This window comes from Cryptotermes secundus, unplaced genomic scaffold, assembly GCF_002891405.2.
Source record: "Cryptotermes secundus unplaced genomic scaffold, Csec_1.0 scaffold605, whole genome shotgun sequence".
NCBI lineage: Eukaryota > Metazoa > Arthropoda > Insecta > Blattodea > Kalotermitidae > Cryptotermes > Cryptotermes secundus.
Window position 1 is genome coordinate 822,284 of NW_019722432.1, and position 22,239 is coordinate 844,522.

Consider the following 22,239-nt stretch of genomic DNA (forward strand, 5'->3'; position numbering starts at 1 on the left):
TATACATTCACTCCCCCATACGGCTTCATGTTGTAGTGCTTAATTAGTTAAGCACAGTGACAACTTTACCTTTTTCATGATACAAGAAACCTCATTAAGGTTTAATAATCTTAGACAAGGCTTGACGTTGATATTGTGCAGACTGCCTGATTCTTTGGCTTCTTAGCGACATGTTATCAAATATAAATGTTTAATAGCGTCGAAGAGTAAGTTCATTAGAGATGGTAAACTGAAAGGCGTCACGAGTAAAGGATCCATTGCTATAATTACTGCATTATTCCATCATTTGACTGGAGTGCCTAGCGAANTAAGGGATATTACTGTCCTAGTGGCGGTATATTTACTTAGGGAACGAGCAGGACTATTCGTATTATCGGTGTGCCTTCTTTTCGCACATCAAAGCGCTCCTTCATCTCGTTTTCTTTTCATTCAGTTCTGTGCAACAGGGACGCATCTTGCCTGGCTGAATAAACCGGTAATTGAGGAATTAATAATTGAGGGCAGAAGAAGGACGAGTTGGTGTGTAAATATTTAATGGTTCCACATCACTCACGTTCCGAACCATAGAGGTCTCTAGCCACCAAGATCACCGCAGGGATGCCAATCACTTAGGCCAAAACTTCCCTCTTCACTTACATTTATGTCTTGTATTAAAATTTGCAATTGGGACAAGCTATATATCTACAAGATCCATTCTACATTAGAGGCTCATCTTTACGCGTCTTCGGGGTTGCTGCTGCCATATAAACGGGTTTCATTCACGTCTATTACCGAACATACTTTACAAAATATAAAAAGACATACAAATCACAAATGCAAACATTTAAGTTACTAAGTGCTTTTAAAGGTCTTGCAACGCGGTCTCTCATACTTGATGAAAGGACAAAAAGCTAAGTATTTGAATATAAAGCTTTAAAACATTTAGATGTAAGAAGGATGGAGTAAGTGGAGAAGATATATCACAAGGGCCCCAGTGGTTTATGTCTCTTATCATTGTTAGGTGGTCTAGTGGTCAGAGTTCCTGGCTACAGATCCAGAGGTCCGGGTTCAATTTCCGGCGCTACCAGATTTTTTCTGAGAAGCAGTGGGTCTGGAACGGGGTCCACTCAGCCTCGTGATGATAATTGTGGAGCTGCTTCAAGGAAAAAGCGGCTCCGGTCTAGAAAACCGAAATTATCGGCCACGGGGATTCGTTGCGCTGACCACGCGACACCCTCTATCCGCTATAGTTGGCACTAACTTCACCGACAAGCGGCGGTGCCTCGGTCGGTATAGTTCGCTTGCGGACTAAAGCCACGGAGATTGATTGTTAGCGTGAAGCCCGCTAAAGTTTCAAAGGGAAAATGTTAAAAACTGAACTAAACGGCGTGAAATCCCACAATTCATTCACCTCTAAATACTCTGACGTTTCACTCGTTTCAGTTTCAGGAACCTTATTAGTTTGTCTCTCACATGCCTACCCTATCAATATATCGCATAGGAATGGTACGAAAAGTACCCTTTTAGCAATAAATGTAGACCATGCATCAGAATGTCTCTCCACCCCTGTCGTCGAAGGACCAATGCTGTAACTTGACACCAGGAAACATAGCACCTCTTTAAATTTTCTAATTTATCTCCAGTACTTTCCATCTTCTTGCAACAAGCACAGGTATAGTCGCTTTATGTTCTCTTTCATGCTCTAACTCAAGTGCTGCAACATTTTCTTTTCATTTCCTCCTGAAGCTAAGAGCGTATACACAAAACAATGAGGAGCCCATCAAGGTGTGCGCCTGAAAGATGTACAGATACACATTTCAGCATCCTCTTTGGAGGCAGGAATACCGCGTCACTGGTTCTAGCCCTAAGCAGACGGACACGGTTTCAAATTCTGGGGTGATTCAAAAGGAATTCCTGAGTGTTAATGGTTTTGTTTCAGTAAACTATGGCGATATTAAAAAAACAGAAACTTCAGAAATTAATTTCAGAAAAGCTGTGGCTGGCTATAGGTACACTGAAACACTAAATTGTAAATACAAGAATTATAAAGGTTTAAACGTATTTAATTTAAACAATTCCATTACGAATAACAGGAACAGCTGGAGATGACACATGGAAAGAAAGGTAATACGTCTGTATTCGTATGATTAGGAGGTAAATTTCAGAAAATCTTGTAGCGCCTGGAATCAAACCCGGGATCTCTGGATCTGTAGTCAGAAACTCTGACCACTGGGAGGTTCTGTGAGCTTAACTGCACAGAACTGATACCACTTTATCATGCCTTTCTGGGGTTAGCTGGATCATGGGAGAAGCTAGACCGCATATTTCTAGAATGCTAAAGGGTACTGTACTCTTGTTCTCACCGGAACGAATCCTCGGGTCTAACGCAGTACGTCCCATAATAGTTTCTTTCTTAATTTATATAATACATAGGTTACATAAGGTACAAATCAAAAGAGCTTGCAAGACCATTCACGCAGGCCAACTGCACGCAGTGAAAATGGCCCTAGGGCGGGGAATTGCTTCATATGCTGGTAATAATGCCATAAATTCCCATAAAACTGTTAGTAACGACAACATAAATTCTGCTTACCTTTGGATGGGCTCTCCTAGGGAAGGCAACTTTGGGGTCAATCTGAAAACAAGAAAACGGAGACAATAGAATAATTCACGTCTAATTATAAGAAGTATTAACTTAAGAGGTATCTTTAAGTATTTCGTTAACTGCTGTATACTGTGTTGCCACGTACGGTGTCCAGTGTACAGCAGCGGCTGTGTTCCGGGATATTTTACCAACTTACTAAGAACACATGCACATAGAACTTTCTAGATAACTGATGTAAATAAGCGTTAAGTTCGATATTCCGAACATAAGATCACGCGCGTTATTTAAACAAACATTGGTAGCGTAGTTGGTTGAGGCAATATGCTACAAGCCGGAAGGCCGCGGGATCGAATCCCGATGAGGTCATTGTATTTTTTTTTTCAATTTACCTAATCCTTCCAGCGGCACTATGGCCGTGGGGTCGACTCAGCCTCTAGCAGAAATGAGTACCAGGAATATTCTTGGAATATTCTTGGGGTTAAAGGGCGGCTGGCGCGTAGGGCTGACAACCTTACAGCCATCTATGAGTCGATTGTCTAGAAAATGTGGGAACCTCAACATCTCACAAACCTATGGGACTACACGGCCTGTTACAGGGATATCCTTACTTACTTTTTTACTTTACTCTATAAGCTTTTCTAAACAGACGATCAGAGATCAGATATTCTAAACAGATTTTTACCCTGTGATTTAAACTGGGGATCACGTGGCTGATATCTTAAACAAGGGGCTGTTGATCTGTGATCTTACAGATGGTCTGTGGTCTGCTATTCTGATCAGGAGATGACTAGTTTATGAATTCAACAGACCATAAATCTCCTAATCTATACAGAATGCTACAGATCCTCGACTTAAAGAGAGACAATCACAATTTGGTATTTTAAACGCAAGACTGTTGATTCTTATTGAAAGGAGAGATCAGAGTTCTCCTATTATAAAAAGATAGGTTGTAGGTCTAAAAACAAATGATCACAGTCTGGTATTGTAGACAGAAGATTATTGTTTAATGCGTTATTCTAGCCAGACGGTTGCGGACCTGTAATATTGTAACGGATTTGAGCAAAGTGTTTCTAGGCAACGGCTCGGTAAACACGTTCCAACGTGCAACAGTGAAGATGTATATCAGTGGACGAATGTTGTAGCTCGTTGCTAGGCAACAATCAGCACGACAATGAACTCACTGGCTAGGAATCACGTGACTTGTTTTCTGTGTTGTCCGTGCGGAGCCTATATAACGAAGACCTTTTGTAGTTTATATTAGTGCAAAGTGCAAAGTGCAGTGTAGACAACAGTAAAAAAATTTTAGTAGGTTCCGAGGTTCCAGGGTGATTGAACAAGAAATGGCAAGAAGATTTCATAGTGATCTGAAGTGCTAGTTTCTGTGTTGAGATCCGTTGCTAGGAGACGACTAATGAAAACTGAGAATCCTAGTGCGTGTGCAACAGTGAACTGCAAACTGTGTAAATCAGCGATAGTGCTGTATTAAGTGTGATTAAGAGAACTTGTAATCGAAGTGGTAATAAAATCCAATCATCCGATCTAGTACCCGTTATTTTGGTAAAGCTGCACCTCCTACACGTGACAATATAAACGGACGATCACCAGCCAGCTCTCACCAGGAGATTGTGAATTAAACAGATGGTCATATGCCTGATATTTTAAACAGGCGATGGTAGAATTGTTATTTAAACAGCGATTATGGATTAGTCACTCTAAACAGAATAACGGAGATGCGCGATCTAAACATAATAAAATAGTACACAATTTTGAAATTAGAACCTCTGATTTAAGGAGACGATGATAAGCCAGCTATTCTGCACAGGATATTGTGGCTCTCCTATTTAAATAGAAGGTTGTAGGTTCCACTGCTATAGCCCTCCTCATTGTTGGTTAATGGCTCAACAGTTTAAAGTTAGTTGAAGCATAACTATTACTGCCAACTGCAAAAATATTATACAAAGGTAAAAGGTTAAATTTTCCCTATTCGCTTAGTGGGGGGTTGAGTCCAACTGGGCCCACTCGGCACGGCGGCCACTGATTCGTCTATTGTAGCCTGCCCCGGGTGATTATGATGATGATGATGATGGAGAATTTGGTGGAATGAAGACTAGCAGGGGAAACCGACGTACTAGGAGAAAACCCGCACCAGCGCCACTTTGTCCACCACAAATCCCACTTGACCAGACGCCGTGATCGAACTCGGGCCGCCACGGTAGGAAGCCAGCAACTAACCGCTTGAGCTATGGCGCGGCCAAGTTGTCCCTATGCTTAACTAATTAAGCACTATGACATGAAAGCGTTTGGGTGAGTGGATGTATAGATCCACTTTTCTTGACTTCTGTCCTAGCTCGAGGAGTGTTCAGCTTCATGCCCCGGCCGTTTTACCACCGAGGAGAGAGCCACCGGTGCCCATTGGATAGGAGTCTGTGTGAGCCCCAGAGCCAGCCTGGACGACGTGAAGAATAGAGAATTCTTCAAACTACTGGGACTCGAACTCCGACCTCTCGCTCGTCTAGTCGTAGCGAGATACTATACCGACTGAGATATACCGGCTCATTATACAAACTAAAACAAAAATTTAATACCATACTTAAATAACGATAACCTCAAATTTGGTTCCTCCAGACTACATCTGTCAGAAGTAATTCGATTTTTAAGCAAAGGACACTATGGACGTTAAGGGTGAACATTTAAACCCACGTTTAATTTATTTCATTCCTGGTTTTATAAATTGAATTTTATCTACTGTATGCCGTATAGTTTGCCGGATATGATAATTATAAAATGGACACAGCATTATTTCTTATTCTTTCATAATCATCCGGCACAAAAACCGTGTTACACACTTCTACATACAGTACGTTCAATACAATTCAATTCCTTTTACACGAACGTAAAAAGATCGCATCCGGTGCTGTAGAAATGGGTCAGGCTTGCGTATGACGAGCGTACTACAGCCAACAAGGAACAAACTCCTTGGTAACAGAGACCGAAAACTCAACACCATTAACACCAGAGTCTGTCGCCGGAAGCGAACTAGAAGCGGCTACACACTTCCCAACCTCACAATTTAGTTCCATTAAATCCGTCTCAGTAGTAACTTTTAATATGCCTCTCTGTCTACTGGACCTCGTACTCCAATGGGTAACTGCTTTTTCGCATTCGGAGACTCGAAGACCATCTATCATGAATATGGTTTGTTACGATTTTTCTCATTATTTCGAGGCAAATGCTGACAGAGTACCTAAAATTAGTACACGCTTACTTCCTTCTGCAACCTTGTAATTAATTATTCACAAATCATAGCACTGACACTCTACAGTCTGACTCAACTACTGACAAATCAAAGCACTGACATTCTACAGTCTGAACTACTGATAAACCATAGCACTGACATTCTACAGTCTAAACTACTGATAACTCATAGCAATGACACTCTACAGTCTGACTGAACTATTGAAAAATAATGCCACTGACACTCTACAATCTGAACTACTGACAAACCATAGCACTGACACTCTACAGTCTGACTGAACTACTGACAAACCATAGCACTGACATTCTACAGTCTAAACTACTGATAAATAACAGCAATGACACTCTACAGTCTGAACTACTGACAAATCATAGCACTGACATTCTACATTCTTAACTACTGACAATCATAGCACTGACACTATTGAGTCTCAACTACTGACAAACCATAGCACTGACACTCTACAGTCTCAACTACTAACAAACCATAGCACTGACACTCTACAGTCTAACAGACCATAGCACTGACATTCTACAGTCTCAACTACTAACAGACCATAGCACTGACACTCTACAGTCTCAGCTACTAACAAACCATAGCACTGATACTATACAGTCTCAACTACTGACAAATCATAGCACTGACACTCTACAGTCTCAACTACTAACAAACCACAGCACCGACACTCTACAGTCTCAACTACTAACAAACCACAGCACCGACACTCTACAGTCTCAACTACTGACAAATCATAGCACTGACACTCTACACTCTCAACTACTAACAAACCATAGCACCGACACTCTACAGCCTCAACTACTGACAAATCATAGCACTGACACTCTACAGTCTCAACTACTGACATTGTTATTAAATAAATATGAGTTTTCCGATATGTCGCATTCAGCAAAGAAAGGACGTGCTTCGCACTTCTTGTTTACTTCATCCAAGACACAAGCACAGCTCCTGGAGTCGCTGCTACAGCACGAAGTTCCTCGGTACGCAGGATCCTGAATTTCCTATTTCTTTATTGAGCAGTTTGTTGCCAAACACTTATGATACTCGCATATTAAATTTACACATATTTTCGATGTCTTCGTTTTCTCATTTTTAAAGAGTAGTAGGTTGAGGCACTATGCTACAAACTGGAAGGTCACGGGTACGAATCCCGATGTGCTCGTTGCATTCTTCAATTGATTTAATCGTTCAAACCGCACTATGGCCCTCAGGTCGACTTAACCATTAACAACAATTCTAATAATAACTTGCCGTAAGGAGATAAGTTACAATGCTCTATAAATTATTATAATGAACTAGCAATATTCTAAGGTTATGTTATTTTCTAATAAAATAAATATCCGAATCAAAAGCTGTATATTTACCAACTACCCATCACCTAGAACTCTGACATCTATATGAATGACGATGCGTCACACTAACAGCAGTAATAACAACAGGTTAATGAACAGAGAGATTGGATGTTTCCCAGGGGCATGAACGTCACACGGAAATTTATACAGATCTACATACCTATTAGCATAATGAAATAAATGAATCAGGGGCCAGGCATATAAAATATAAAATATCTTACATGGAGGATGGCAATTTACTGCTACTCGCATACCTGATGGGCTTATTATGCAGTGATTAGGATCGAAAATCCTGTAAAATGAATTATAAAATTTTAAAATTATGAAGAGCTTTGACTTATTCCAACACAGTGAAACATTTTTTGTAAGCTTATCAAAATTCATTAAAGTAACACTATTAACCATTTAAAGCTGGGATAGCATAATCGCTATAGCGACTGGAAACGGGCTGGATGATCGAGGGGTCGGACTTTGAGTACGGGTAGGATCAGGAATTTTCCCTTCTCCACGTCCTCCAGACAGGCTCTGGGATCCACACAACCTCCTATCCAAAGGGTACCTGGGGCTCTTTCCCGGAGGTAATGCGGCCGGGGCGTGAGGCTGACCACTCACATCAAGCTAGTGCTGAGGTCAAGAAAATATGGATCTATACGTCCACTCCTCCATGCGCCTTCATGGTGTAGTGCTTAATTAGTTACGCATAGGGACAAATTTACCTTCACTTAATCCAGTGATTCTCAAACTTTGTAAGACCGCGGCCCGGTAATTTTTTTTATAAGAGGAGGGCCCGGTACCGGGGGTCGACCCAGTCTCTAACAGAAATTAGTACCAGGAATCTTCCTGGGGTTGAAGGGAAGCTGGCGCGTAATGCTGGCAACCTCACCTCCATCTGTGAGCCGACTATCTAGAAAATTCGGAATCCTCGACTTTTTACAACCCTATGGGCCATCACGGTCTGTTACAGGGATAGCTTCACTTCTTTCTTAAGCGTAAGTAATTTTATTCATTCACAAAATGTAAAGAACCATTGGGTGATATTTTGATGAGTGATGGCCTACTTCAATGGACCTAGCCCGGAATTCTGAGACACTCAGGACAGTTGGAAACCTGGCGGAAATTTGTACAGGATAAGCACGAATACAAGTCGAGAACGTTACCGCTATTCCAACCTGTTCGTTGGGAAAGAATAACGAGTGAGGAAGGAAGTAGACCAAAACGGAAGGGGAAACAGTTATGTGAGCATATTGATGACATGAGCAGAGCGGCATGGAGTGACGAAAATATCCAAGCCATAAAAATTGAAGAAATCTTTATAAAACAAAACAAACTCCGTGGTTTTAGTCCGCAAGCGAATTATACCGAGCGAGCGCCCGCCGCTTGTCGGCGAAGTTAGTGCCAACTTTAGCGGATAGAGGGTGTCGCGTGGTCAGGGCAACGAATCTCCATGGCCGTTAATTTCGGTTTTATAGACCGGAGCCGCTAATTCCTTTAAACAGCACCTCAGTAATCCTCACGAAGCTGAGCGGACCCCGTTCCAGACCCACTGTTTCTCAGAAAATCTGGGAGCGCCGGGAATTGAACCCGGGCCTCGGGATCTGTAGCCAGGAACTCTGACCACTAGACCACAGAGGGGGTCGAAGAAATCTCTATAACAGCTCCAAAACATAAGAGAGAAGAACATCAACTAAGCGGTTTCAGACGGAGAAGAATTTCAGTGGCTCTAAATGCGTTCGATGTCATCACAACATGGCGTGTCCTCAGGTTGCGGCTGACAAAGACGCTCTTCAGATATAGAGGAACTGCAAAGACACTGAATAATCATCCGAGGAGAGGTGACAACGGGTGTTCCTCAAATGAACTGACAAGGCTTCGACGCAAATAGTCAAAATGTTACAATAAGCCTCCGTGTTGGAGATACATTCGGCATGGCCTAAGCAACAGAAAAACCACGGCATTTTTATCATATATACTAAGGGGGAAACTCATCTTTCCTATAAGTGTCCAATGGCAGGCTTTTGTGTGCTCGTTGATGAAGCTTCGAGTCACATAAAAGCATGCAGTTCCTTGAAGAGCTGGGTAAGTGTGAACTCTTCAAAGAAGACCATGCACCAAGGAGTCAGTGGCTTTACGTGTAAATCCAATCCCTTTGCACCTAAATCTTGTAATGCCCGTAGGTGCTGACTTCTTGGCATTGTGAGAAGGGCCCTCCCAAAATGGCCCGAGAAAGTCACAAAATCAAATGTTAGGGAGGGGTGGAAGTGCACTGGTGTGCCCGGGCGAGGTGGAGCACGGCAGGGATGGGTCTCCCTGCTCATGAATACCACTACACCCTCCCCCCCACTTCCCTTTCCACTTGCTGGTAGCTGGGCCCTGGACACATAAGTCAACAGGGGAGAGAACAAGGGGGTTGATGCATTAGACTAAGCTCTTTGTAGCCCGAAGAGGGAAGGGTCAGAGATGAAGCAATTTGTTGGCATAAGCAATGAATTCCATCCTGTCTCTTTCCCGCCTTCTCCTGCCGATACATACATACATAGACATGCTCACAGCCTCATCACTCGGCCGCACAGGATCAACCAGAGGATCTCCACACGGCAGGATGCTTAACTTCTCATAGTCTGAGAGCCAAAATCATAAAGAAAACGTGATATCAAAAGTACACAGAGTAACTGAAGCACAGAACCTGGTCTTCATTCAAGTGTTTCTCATTTCTGTTTCTCTTTTTCACTTTCTTCTTATTTTCTTTTCTTATATTCGTATTATTCTCTTTCTTCTTTACCTGGCTTTCACTCTGTTATCGCTTTTTGTCTTTCTATCTTTCCCTTCCTTCTATCTTCATATGAGTACTTTTTCTCTTCTTATCTCGCCTTTCTCTCCCCGTCTTTTCATTCCTTAACTTTCAATTCCTTCTTTAGTCCTGCTTTTCTCCTTTTCCGCAGTTGCGAATTAAGTTATTCTGTCTATGCCGTTCATACGTAATTACGTATTCGTTAACATTTCTATTTTTCTGTACCGAGAAATTTTGTGGCGTTCGATTCGACTTGATACGAAGTAGAAGTTACAGCAAACAGAATTCCGCCCGATAAATTTTACATCTGACGATGTATACCAAACTATGTCGAAATTAACAGATATGCTAGCCAGACATCACCTCCCTGCTGTTCATTAATCACATTAACCTCCTGTCGAGAATCTGTTAAGTCCATTTTCCATCATACACTACCTGGTAAGACGCAAACGTTTATACTAAATCTATCCACAGTTTGTTGCCTAAATAGCTGTTATTCAGTTGGTCACGAAATTCCAAGTTATTCAATCCTAAGTCCCATGACTGTGATTAAAAAAGTCCCGATTTAATATAACCCAATTCATATGTTCAGACTTTATTTCTATAAGACCAGTTTAAATATTACGTTCCATCTATACATTGGTTCCCCAAGTCACGTCTTCCTTCAGACAGATGTCACACGCGTCGCACCTCATCCTTAGTCATTTAATAGTGCGTAAGAACTCCAAGTAAGTAAGTAAAGTAAAGGTATCCCTGTAACAGTCCGTGGAGGCCCATAGGGTTGTGAGACGTTGAGGCTCCCACATTTTCCAGAGAGTCGGCTCATAGATGGCGGTAAGGTTGTCAGCCCTACGCGCCGGCCGCCCTTTACCCCCAAGAATATCCTCTGGTTCCCATTTATGTTAGAGGCTAAGTCGACCGCAGGGCCACAGTGCGGCTGGAAGGATTAGTAAATTGAAAAACATCCACCTCATCGAGATTCAATCCCGCGATCTTCCGGTTTGTAGCATAGTGCCTCAACCAACTGCGCCACCGCGTACAAAGAACAAATAATGAAGTAACTAATTATGTACGTCTTTCGTACTTTCTTACTCCTTTTCCTTCCATAAACTATTTTAATCGAAAACCTGTCCTCAAACATTTTCAATCCACGTTACTCCCTCAAAGAGAGAGGCATAGAGAGACAGCTTCAATTCTCAGTTTTAAATAATAAAGCTTAATTTAAAACTCGCAATCCTGAGCAAGAGAATACAGTATTCTGGGAGTATCACAGCGGAGACAGAGAAAGACAAAGAAAGAGAGACAGGAAACCATCGCGAGTGACAATAGTGAGACTGAGATCCGTAGGGTAACCCAAGTTGGAGCGTATAATTTTGCATTTATTTATATTAGATTGGGACAGGTAGAGACAAATACTTTCATTAAAAATTGTAGACAAAACAAAAGCATGTTAAAAGGCAATTGTGCTACATTAATTCTGCACCTCTGCGCTATCGATTTCGTCTCCGTTACGCTGTTAATCTCCGACAGCGGCGCCCGAATTGAGGTCTCGACTATAATCCATAGTTCCAAACATATTTGCCTCACATTTTCTTTCGTAAGCCGGTGAAAAAACAGACGAGGTCACTGATGTGTTCTGTCCATCAACGCTGTGATTATATTGGTCTTTATAGCAGTAACCTGCCATATCTATTTGACGTTATTGTGCCAGGTCAGCAATCATGAAGATGAGCCGAGGATTCAACACGGCTAATGCCACAGCCTTGCACCGGGCACGATCCTGGGCCAATTCCATCCACCTCCCATCCTTATATGGTAGGACTGCAAGCTACAGCTTATTATAACATTCAATGAAGGTTTTGTAAAAAGATTTGACGTAGAATAACATGCGTATATATACATTTGTTGCACAAGTACGTCTAACAGTAAAGGTTCGGCCACACAGAGCGCTACGTACGCGAGGCACGCTACGTACGCTATGTTCGCTATACGAACAGAAAAATATCTCCCTTTATTGCCAATGTGACTGGCCACACAGACTTCCGTACACTACGTACGCTATGTCCCCTATGTTAGCGGCGTCGCAGAGTGTACCCAGAGTACGTAGCCTACGTAGCCAACATAGCGTAGCGCTCTGTGTGGCCGAACCTTTAGTGAGGTGTAATTGAGTTCTCCAACATGTCAAACTTCTTCATCAGATGCAGCAACGGTAGATAATTTGGTAAATACAGTGGAACCTCGAACTTCGAAGACAATCCGCTCCAGGAGACGGTTCGACTTCCAAGTTGTTCGACTTTCGAGTTAAATTTCCGCATTTGAAATAATGTAAATTGAATTAATCCGTTCCAGACCCCCTCCCCTCCAAATTTACCCAATATAAAACATTAAGTGCCAATTTCAAAAGAACATATTGGTAAATAACGATAAAACAGGTATATTTAATTTAAATAATTGGATGCATTTATTTATAATAGTACATGCATAAAAATATTGTACAATAATCAATCAATAATAGCAGTAGGAGGGATATTACTGTTCACTGGAAGGTGAATTGCACATCTTTCAACTGGAATACACTAGTTGAGAGTTGTGGTTCATCAACATTACAACGTGATTCTTTGCTCGATTTTCGAGATTTGTTCGAGATTCAACACCGGATTTTCCTAGAATTTTTTGTTCGAGTTTCAAGTTGTTCGAACATCAAACCGTTCGAAGTTCGAGTGTCCACTGTTTTCACCACACACAGAATTATACCCGCATCAAACAGCTGTTCTACAAATATTTCTATTAATATAACGTCATACTATACGTCAAAATATCTTCAATTCAATAAATGCTGAAAATCGAGTAAATGTTGCACTTACGTCGAATAACACCAGAAGACGAGGAAGAAGACGTAAGAAGATGCTGGATGACCTTGGGGACAGAAGAGGATATTTTCATTTGAAGGAGAAAGCTCTAGATCGCATCAGGAACTGTTTTGGAAGAGACCGTGGACCTACCGTCTTGACAGATTACAGATGAATGGATGAAAAGAAAAGCTACTTAACGGACATTCCTAATAAGCATTTTCCCAGTCTAAATACACCAAATTTCTTCGAAAAGTTCAACAAATGGCTGACAACTGCTAAATGTTGTCTCGCGTGCAACAATACGTCATAAGAACAGCTGCTCAATAAATATTTCTAATGGGGTAACATATGGCGTAATTCAGTTCATCAAACGTCGTCATCAAGATCCCAGAAATTACTGAGAGTTACGTAAATATTACCTTGCAACGAATTTGATACGAAATAATCCGTGCATTGACAGAGACACTGTATGAGTACTATAATAATCTTAACACTTTGCTACAGTTCAAGCCCACAGCTTCATCATAGATTCAATAAACCGACAGAATATTACAGGATTTGAGGTTCTCACAATGGTGGGATATAACATCGTGTAGTCTGTTGAAAGTCAACCGATGTTTCAGAGGGATATGTCTCCTCCATCTTCAGTGTGGAATAATAAGCAATGAAAGAAACCATGGTGGTACCACAGGGACGACCAAGACGTAGGTAGGTGGACAATATTAGAATGGATCTTAAGAGATATAGGATGGGATGGGATGGATTGGACAGATCTGGCTCAGGATACGGACAAGTGGAGGGCTCTTGTGAACACGGTAATGAACCTTCGGGTTCCATAAAATGCTGGGAAATTCTTGAGTAGCTGCAGAATTGGCGGGTTCTCAAGAAGGGCTCAGCTGCATGAGTGAGTAAGTAAGTAAGTAAGAAACCAGCGTGGAAGCAGGTGCCAAGCAGAGAGAGTATTGGTAAATGCTACGATTGGAATGGATAGATAGTACAGCACAGAGTTGCAATCATGGGTTCATTTTATCGGTTCTGGGGACCAATATAAATGCTTTAGAATCTTTCATTTTCATAGAAGTTTAGAGCAACATATTCCGATGGTTTTATAGGTCAGACTGTTAGACGCTTACTTCTCATGCACAGGTCTATGTTCAAACCCACAGACACCTAAAATCTTTGATGAAAATATTAGAAAACCTGCAGAGTACCTTCAGTGTTACCCTGACAGCCATCAACCCATCAGTGATGTGTACCTGTTTATCAGCGCCTCTTGGTATGCGACAGGCTCTAGACGCCAGCAAACGCTGTTGTTAACCTCTAGTCCCAAATGGGGTTTCGCCTCTCTCCAGGCATTTGGCTAAACTCAACGTGAAGTTTAGTACGGTCTACAGTTTATGTTACACATCTGCTGCATAAGTTAGAAACGTAAAGCTATCCCTGTAACGGGCCGTGGAGGCCCACAGGGTTCTGAGACGTCGAGGCTCCCACAATCAGCTCACAGATGGTGGTGAGGTTGTCAGCCTTGCACGCTGTATATGAAAATATTTCTCCCCAGTTAAGATCGGGTTAATACAGTAACGGGAATGTAGCGTAATTGAGGTCGGCAAACGCAATGCAAAACGATCTATCTCGATAAAACAAAAATAAACCCCGTGGCTTTAGTCCGCAAGCGAACCATACCGACCGAGCGACCGTCGCTTGTCGGCGAAGTTAGTGCCAACTTTTGCGGATAGAGGGTGTCGCGAGGTCAGCGCAATGAATCCCAACCGCTATTAATTTCGGTTTTCTAGACCAGAAATATAAACGTCAATACCTTGATCCAACAATAGTTCACATAATCGGAATACGAATTCACCGAAATTGTGTAACTTTCATAATATAGTTGGCTGTTCTCTAGTAGGTCCGCGGTAGGAAACGGAATAAACACGAGAACTGCACTTTTCTTTTGTACTCATTAAATTCAATAAAACGCATAAAGGTATTGAAGGGCAAACACGACACAAGACCAACGAGGCACGTGAACTCACAAATAGCGCATTCTTAAAATGTGGGGTTCCCAGTTTATAGCGTAACAGACTGTCGCCGATAGCTGTGTCGATATGGCGAGGGGTCCAACGGAGGTACGGCTCTGAGGCCGAAGGGAAGCCGGAAATTCGGTACGTGTGTTCCGAACTGATACGCACGTAACTTCTCTTGTCCAAGTAAGGAAATGTTGCTTCACCTGGTAACGCAGGCTTTTGTTTACATTACATATGTGTTAGCGGTGAGAGGGGCCGCCATTCTTCTGGCATTTGAATTCAGTTCAGCGTTATGTCTGAGAGTAACTCACAAAACCAGCAGAGCTGTACAGACAGTTCGTAATCAAACATGGGTAGTGNAAGATAACGAGAGGTGCCGCCATTCTTCTGGCATTTGAATTCAGTTCAGCGTTAGGTCTGAGTAACTCACACAACCAGCAGAGCTGTACAGACAGTTCGTAATCAAACATGGGTAGTGTTGGACCCGGGTTGTTCTTCCTGTGCGTTAACACATGACGACCGCGGTTACATTGTTGCGACATTCGGAACACTTCAGCTTCCTAATGCATGTTTCGTACGATTCTCAGAATAAAAAGAAATTACTTCGCCCAATCACTCATGGAGCTTAGCCCTTCTTGAGAAGCCGCCAATTGTGCAGCTACTGAAGAATTTCCCAGCATTTTATAGAACCCGAAGGTTCATTACCGTGTTCACAAGAACCCCCCCCCCCCGGTCCTTATCAATCTAATCGATATCATCCCATTCTATATCTCAAAGATCCATTTTACTATTGTTCACCCACCTACTCCTTGCTCTTCCCAGTGATCTCTTTCCTTCTGGCTTTCCCACCAATACCCTATATGCATTCCTTTTTCCCCAATTCGTGCTAAATGCCGGGCCATTCAATCCTCCTTGAACTAATCATTTTAATTATACTTGGAGAAGAGTACAAGTTATGAAGCTCCTCATTATGCAGTTTTCTCCAACCTCCTGTCACTTCATCTCTCTTCGGTCCAAATATTCTCCTCAGTCAGTTACTTCCTTAAATAACATTATTCGAATGGTCTTTGTAAAGAAGACGCTATTTTTCTATGACGGAGGCATTTAATTTTGAAATATTACTTAGATGAATTTCAGGCTTAGTTTCTTTTTCGCAATCCTCTTCCCCCCACCCCTAGACTTCATGCAAACAAATTCCGTGGCCTGTAGTCCGCAAGCGAACTATACCGGCCGAGCGACCGCAGCTTGTTGGCGAAGTTAGTTAGAGGGTGTCGCGTGGTCCGCGCAACGAATCACCATGGTCGTTAATTTCGGTTCTCTAGACCAGAGCCGCTATTTCCTTGAAATAGCTCCTCAACACGCTCGAACATGAAGCATGACTGCTAACATTTTTTCAGTCTGCTGCCTGCAGTCTGAAGCCACCTTTGTGGTCTAGTGGTCAGAGTTCCTGCCTACAGATCCAGATATCCGGGATCGATTCTCAGCGTTACCAGATTTTCTAAGAAGTAGTGGGGCTGGAACGGGGTACACTCAGCCTCGTGAGTACAACTGAGGAGCTACTTGGATGGAAAAGGAGTGGCTCTGATCTAGAAAACTGAGATTAACGGCCGTGATAATCCGTTGCGCTGACCACGCGACCCCCTCTATCCGCAAAAGTTGCCACTACCAACGCCGACAAGGGTCGGTCGCTCGGTCGATATAGTTCGCTTGAGGACTAAAATCCATGGAGTTAGTTAATGCACAGCGATTAATGGCGGAAGGATAGTTCATCGCTTAACGGCTCTCAGCGACATCTCGGCTGATTTGCCACAACTGTCCGAAGTCCGTGGGCTCAAAGGCGTTTGCACCACAGAAAACCAGGATATTCCTTGAATGCATTAACTTCGAAATTAATCAGTCTGTGCATGTATTCGCTTTCAGGGCAACAAATTGTTCTGATAGCTGCATATTTTCGAGATGTCTATATTCTATGCGCACTGGGACAATTTGACTACAGATATAAACGCTGTGAAGACAGAGACGTAAACAAATATCGGCCAAGAAGGTATTAATTCAAAACCTGTGACTAGAATTCGTGTGGAAGTCAACAAGAAGCTTAGTATGCAAATCCTTCCTGTTTCAGGTTATGATAAAATTTGCTACAGCTAAAGAATACAGAGTTTGGTACGTACAGAATGTATGAAAACTTTGTTACGAGTAACTTGGATTTTTAATTAGTTAATTGTTCAGCCGTGTAATGTAAAAACTAAAGAAAAATAAGCTTCTTCCCCTTTTTTTAAAGAGAGAAGGTTTAGATTCCTTCCTTGCCTTTTTACATCGTCAGTACAATTTTTCTTCTTAAAACTTGTTATTTATACATTCACGGGCCGCGGTAATTGCATTTGGCTAACTTATTAGTTGGTCCGGTTGGAGCCAGCAGCCACCAAATAATTTACGGCTGAGCGCTTCATGGCTTTGCAAAATTTCCCTTCCTCCTTCCTCTTCTACCCCCAGAAGAATAAGAAATAAAGGAGGGAGCAAATCCCGCTCTACAAGCCAGGGAAGAGCTAACGAGAAATTTCTTATTTAACCAGTGGACCCATACTTCAGAGCAGATAATTTTCATGGCAAAGCTTTCAACCTTGGCTAATCTGAACCATCCTCTTCGAGAACAATGCTTTACTATACACAAGGTCTGTCAGACTCGTATATGCTTCCGTATAAGCTTTCATAAATCTACTTTGTCGGCCAGTTACTTCGTCAGTTAGGAACTTAATTTACTTCCTCAGTCGTAGTTCAGTCACGGGATTGTAGCTCGATTCGTCAGTGCACTGCTTATTTATCCAGTCGGTTAGTAATAATTTAGTTTGCTTTAGTAATTAGCTTCTTAGCCTGTCAGTTAGTTACATCTCAGGCGTTCTTTACAGTGTAAGAAGGGAATTATTCACGTGGATGTCATGTCTGTCTCTTAGGGCGAACACCAATAAACGACTCTTTTAAGAAAAACTGACATGAAAGTCTTCCACTAAAAGTTGTCGAGAAATTCTCATTTCCATTTATACTGACCCAGAACATTTTACTTCGCTGAACACGATAAATAAACGTTTCCATGTACCTTACACACAACGCAAATCATATACAGGATGTGGGGACCGCCTCTGCGGTCTATTGGTCAGAGTTCTGGCTACAGATCCAGCGGTCCGGGTTTGATTCCCGGTGTTACCAGATTTTCTGAGAAGTTGTCGGTCTGGAACGGGGTCCACTCAGCCTCCTGAGGATAACTGAGGAGCTATTTCAAGGAAATAGCAGCTCCGGTCTAGAAAACCAAAATTAACGGCCGTGGGGATCCGTTGCGCTGATCACGCGACACCCTCTATCTACTAAAGATAGCACTAACTTCGCCGACAAGCGGCAGTCGCTCGGTCGGTATAGTTCGCTTGCGGATTACAGGCCACGGAGTTTATTGTTTTGGTTCTCATAGCGGTAGTTATTAAGATCTCTCTTCTAGCGTATAACGCCGTGTAGTCCGTTGAAAGTCAAACAGTGATACTTGCTTTCACGCTGTTTACTTGCTTGGTTTACTCTTCCGCCATGAAGATGCAAGTGACATGTTCCTCCGAAACGTCGGTTGATTTTCAATGAACTACACGGCGTTATATCCCAGAATAACTCTTCAGCGTAGATCATCATATCTTGTAAACCAGCGCAAAGTAAGCTTAATAACTTGCAAAGGACGCCATTCGGAATGCTCTGTACCACACTACAGTATGGGGTTTCAGTCCTGGTTAGCCAGTCAGCGTGATCATTGTTTGCTTAGCAGCCAGACAGTCATATAGTTCATGTTAAAATAGTTGCTTAATGTAGTTCGTTTGGCAGCCGGTTATGTGGACATTGTCAGTTATAGGTGAAATATCCAGCTCATACTAGAAGCTGCTTGTTATATCATCCAGACATATGATATACAGATCCTGCTCCGAGACAGCTGTTGTCTTTTATTGCAACGAATTGTCACTAGCCGGCCCCTTAACTGCGAGCCTCCCGCACAGCTGGGGTAGCAGCACTGTACAAGTTCAGTCCACTTTAGCTGCTGGACCTGTCAGCGGGCAAAGCACTGTTTATATTATATGCAAGTGGAAGTGACTAGGACTGTCTAGAGCAGACTGTGGAATCCGGGACATTTCTGCTCCAACTACTGCACCAACACAACTGAGAGATTTTCATAACATGCAGTCTGCTTTCCGTAAGGAAAGAGGAATAAAAAGGGGGGATGTGACAGAAAAAAAAACACAAAAGGAGAGAAGACAGAACAAGTAAAATCATTAACCCTTTTCGGCCTGAACCTATTCTAAATAATATTCTAGCATGTAGACCCGTTAATGGGTAACGACATTGAAACAAACAATGAAACGACATCCGCTGCTAAGGAACAGATTCTTAATAAGCAAATACACGCAGCCGTTACAGGGTGTTGAGGAGAATATTTGGACCGAAGAGAGATGAAGTGACAGGAGGTTGGAGAAAAGTGCATAATGATGAGCTTCATAACTTGTACTCTCCTCCAAGTATAATTTGAATGATCAAGTCAAGGAGGATGAGGTAGGTAGGACATGTAGCACGAATGAGGAAGAAGAGGAATGCATATAGGATATTGGTGGGGAAGCCAGAAGGAAAGAGACCGCTTGAAAAAACCAAGGCGTAGGTGGGTGGACAACATTAAAATGGATCTTAGAGAGAAAGGATGGGATGGGATGGACTGGCTAAGGATAGGAACCAGTAGAGGACTCTTGTGAACACGGTAATGAACCTCTGGGTTCGATAGACTGCTGGGAAGTTCTTGAGTAGCTGCAGAATTGGGAACTTCTCAAGAATGGCTCAGACACAGGAGTGAGTGAGTGAGCAATGATAAATAGTACACAAAAACTCAATAGTTTTATTAATATATCATCGACGAGAGAGTTTTGGAAGATCGTCAGAGTCCTAAGGGAGTCTGTCAAGAGAAGACTTGGTCTGTGCAGTTGAGAGGCAGCGGAAAACGAGTTGAGAACGGAAGGTGAAGAATCTCCACTGTTAGAAGCCGTTACCTGGGAACGATTGGTGAGGACGCAGCAGACACATACAGTATGTGTGTACTAGCTGTACTCCGCGCCATGGAGAAGCACAGAAGGGATGGAGGTAGCAGCTTTATGCATTCTTACCCTCGGTACTATGTGGAAGTCATCAGTCAGATTCAAGCTCGGGCCGTTTAATCACCACAGCAAGCACTCCGATATCCGAGCACCTACATATTACGTACATACTGTCGAGACAGGAGAGCCGAAACAGCTCAGTCGGTATAGCGACTGCCTAAGGCTGGACGGCCCAACGGTCGTAGTTCGAGCGCAGGCAAGGGAAAGATTTTTCTCCTGTCCACGTCGTCCAGACTTGCTCTGGGGGTAAAGCGACAGGGCGTGCACCTGACCACTCGCCACCAATCACTGCCGAGGTCAAGAAAACGTGATATATACATACGTACACCTTCATGGCGTAGTTAAGCACAGGGACAACAGCCCTCATTTGGGCCTAGGCCTACCTCCATGAAACTCTCCGTTTCACTTCGGTTTTACTAGATCTTAGACATATAGTAGGACTCCTTGGGCGGGTGATCAGCTCGTCGCAAGGCCTCTACCTGTACACAAACACAGAGAAACGCACACAAACATCCATGCCCTGAGTGGGATTCGAACCCACGATCCCGGCTTGCGAGCGAGCAGAGTGCATGTCTTAGACCGCTCGGCTACCGTGACCGGCGGGGGACAACTTTACCTTTTACTTTTACCTTTTTTCAGGGAAAACTTTATCTGTCAGCTTACCTGCCGAAATAGGTGCCCACCGAATTTATGACAGGGCTTAAGAGGCTATAGGAATCTTCAAATAAGACAACTATCGCTGTGATTTAAAGCAACCCACCTTCCTCTGGGCGAGTTGAGGGCAGAACGGATGCTTGTCCACAGAAGGATAGCCTACACAGGAAACCGCTGTGAATCCGGTTGTAAGGATATACGCATTCACTTAAGGTCAAAGAAGCAACGCCTCTCCATGTACGCTTGACATAAGGACGAAACAATATTCTACGGGCAAGGGGGACAGAAACGAAATAAGTCCAATTCGCCAGTCCAGTGAGTGGAATTGGCTCTTTCATAGCACCTAACTGAACAGGTATGACTAGCCTGAGGAGAAGGGCATATCCTGTTTCTGAAATGTTATGTGATGTAAGATTTGAAGTTTTAACGGCGGTGACTATGAAGAAAGCAGTCTTCTGGGATGTGGCGCCGTGTATATAGTGTGTTAACCGACGTTTCGGAGGAACGTATCGCCTCCATCTTCAGGGTAGAAGACAGAATTCGTCAACAGAAACTATTTTGCATAATCCCAAACATTGAGGAGAGTTTCCTTCATCTATTCGTCCTCTTATTCCTATTAGTTCACAAATTTCAGCCTTCTTTAACTTCCGGTACAGCATTCATTGTATCCTTCCGTTCAAACGTATCTTTCATGTCTTGGTAAATAAATAACCAGCAAAGGTGTACTAGATATAGACTGCTTCAGTTACAATGGTGGGTGTCAACTGTTTTTTTTCTTTCTTGTCCTCCGTTATCAAAACAAACTCCGTGGCATGTAGTCCGCAAGCGAACTATACGGACCGAGAGACCGCCGCATGTCGGCGAAGTTAGTGCCAACTTTAGCGGATAGAGGGTGTTAGGTGCTCAGCGCAGCGGTTCCCCACGGCCGTTAATCTCGGGTTTCTAGACCGGAGCCGCTATTTCCTTGAAATAGCTCCTCAATTATCCTCACGAGGCGCCGCATGTGCTCATTTATTATTTACAGATCCAAGGCAGACCCTGGAAAAGATCATATTCTCGTGTAAGGTGACACAAATTGTTCCAGAATTGAATTTACTGCCGGAACTGAATCTTTTAAGCGAATTAATTGCTGTTCTAGGTGAATGTTTCAGGTGAAGGTTATGCAGTCTGACATTGAAACAGAGGAAGACAGAGTGACAAAATAAAGAGTCTTTGCCTTCAAGCCTGACATTTAATAAAAGTCCACATCAAACGCAAGCAAGCGCCCAAAGTGACGGGCAAGGGAGCAAAGCAAATGTTAACACTCGCCACTGAAAAAGGCGCCGTAGCAACAAGGCGGTTATTTACCCGCGATCAAAAGGGGAACAAACACTCACACAGTCAATGCGTAACGTGTACTTACTCGTAAGACGGTAATGAGAAACAATTAAATTACAAGTAGGTTCATACTTCCTGTTTTACATACAATGACTTCTTTTTTTTTTTGTGATTTTACTTTAAGTAGGGGCGTAATGTGTGTGTGTGTGTATGTATATATATATATATATAT

General features: G+C 42.8%; 1 protein-coding gene across 5 annotated transcripts in view; it reads right to left on the reverse strand.

The window, feature by feature from the left end:
- The window catches only part of LOC111861415 (RNA-binding protein Musashi homolog Rbp6), a gene marked incomplete at its 5' end in the record, with an annotated part of 815,587 nt that overhangs the window by 618,498 nt on the left and 174,850 nt on the right, over window positions 1-22,239 (reverse strand). For all 5 annotated transcript variants that reach the window (XM_033750309.1, XM_033750308.1, XM_033750310.1 and 2 more), the window contains 1 exon segment: window positions 2,573-2,614. In XM_033750309.1, the coding sequence (XP_033606200.1) occupies window positions 2,573-2,614 (42 nt within the window).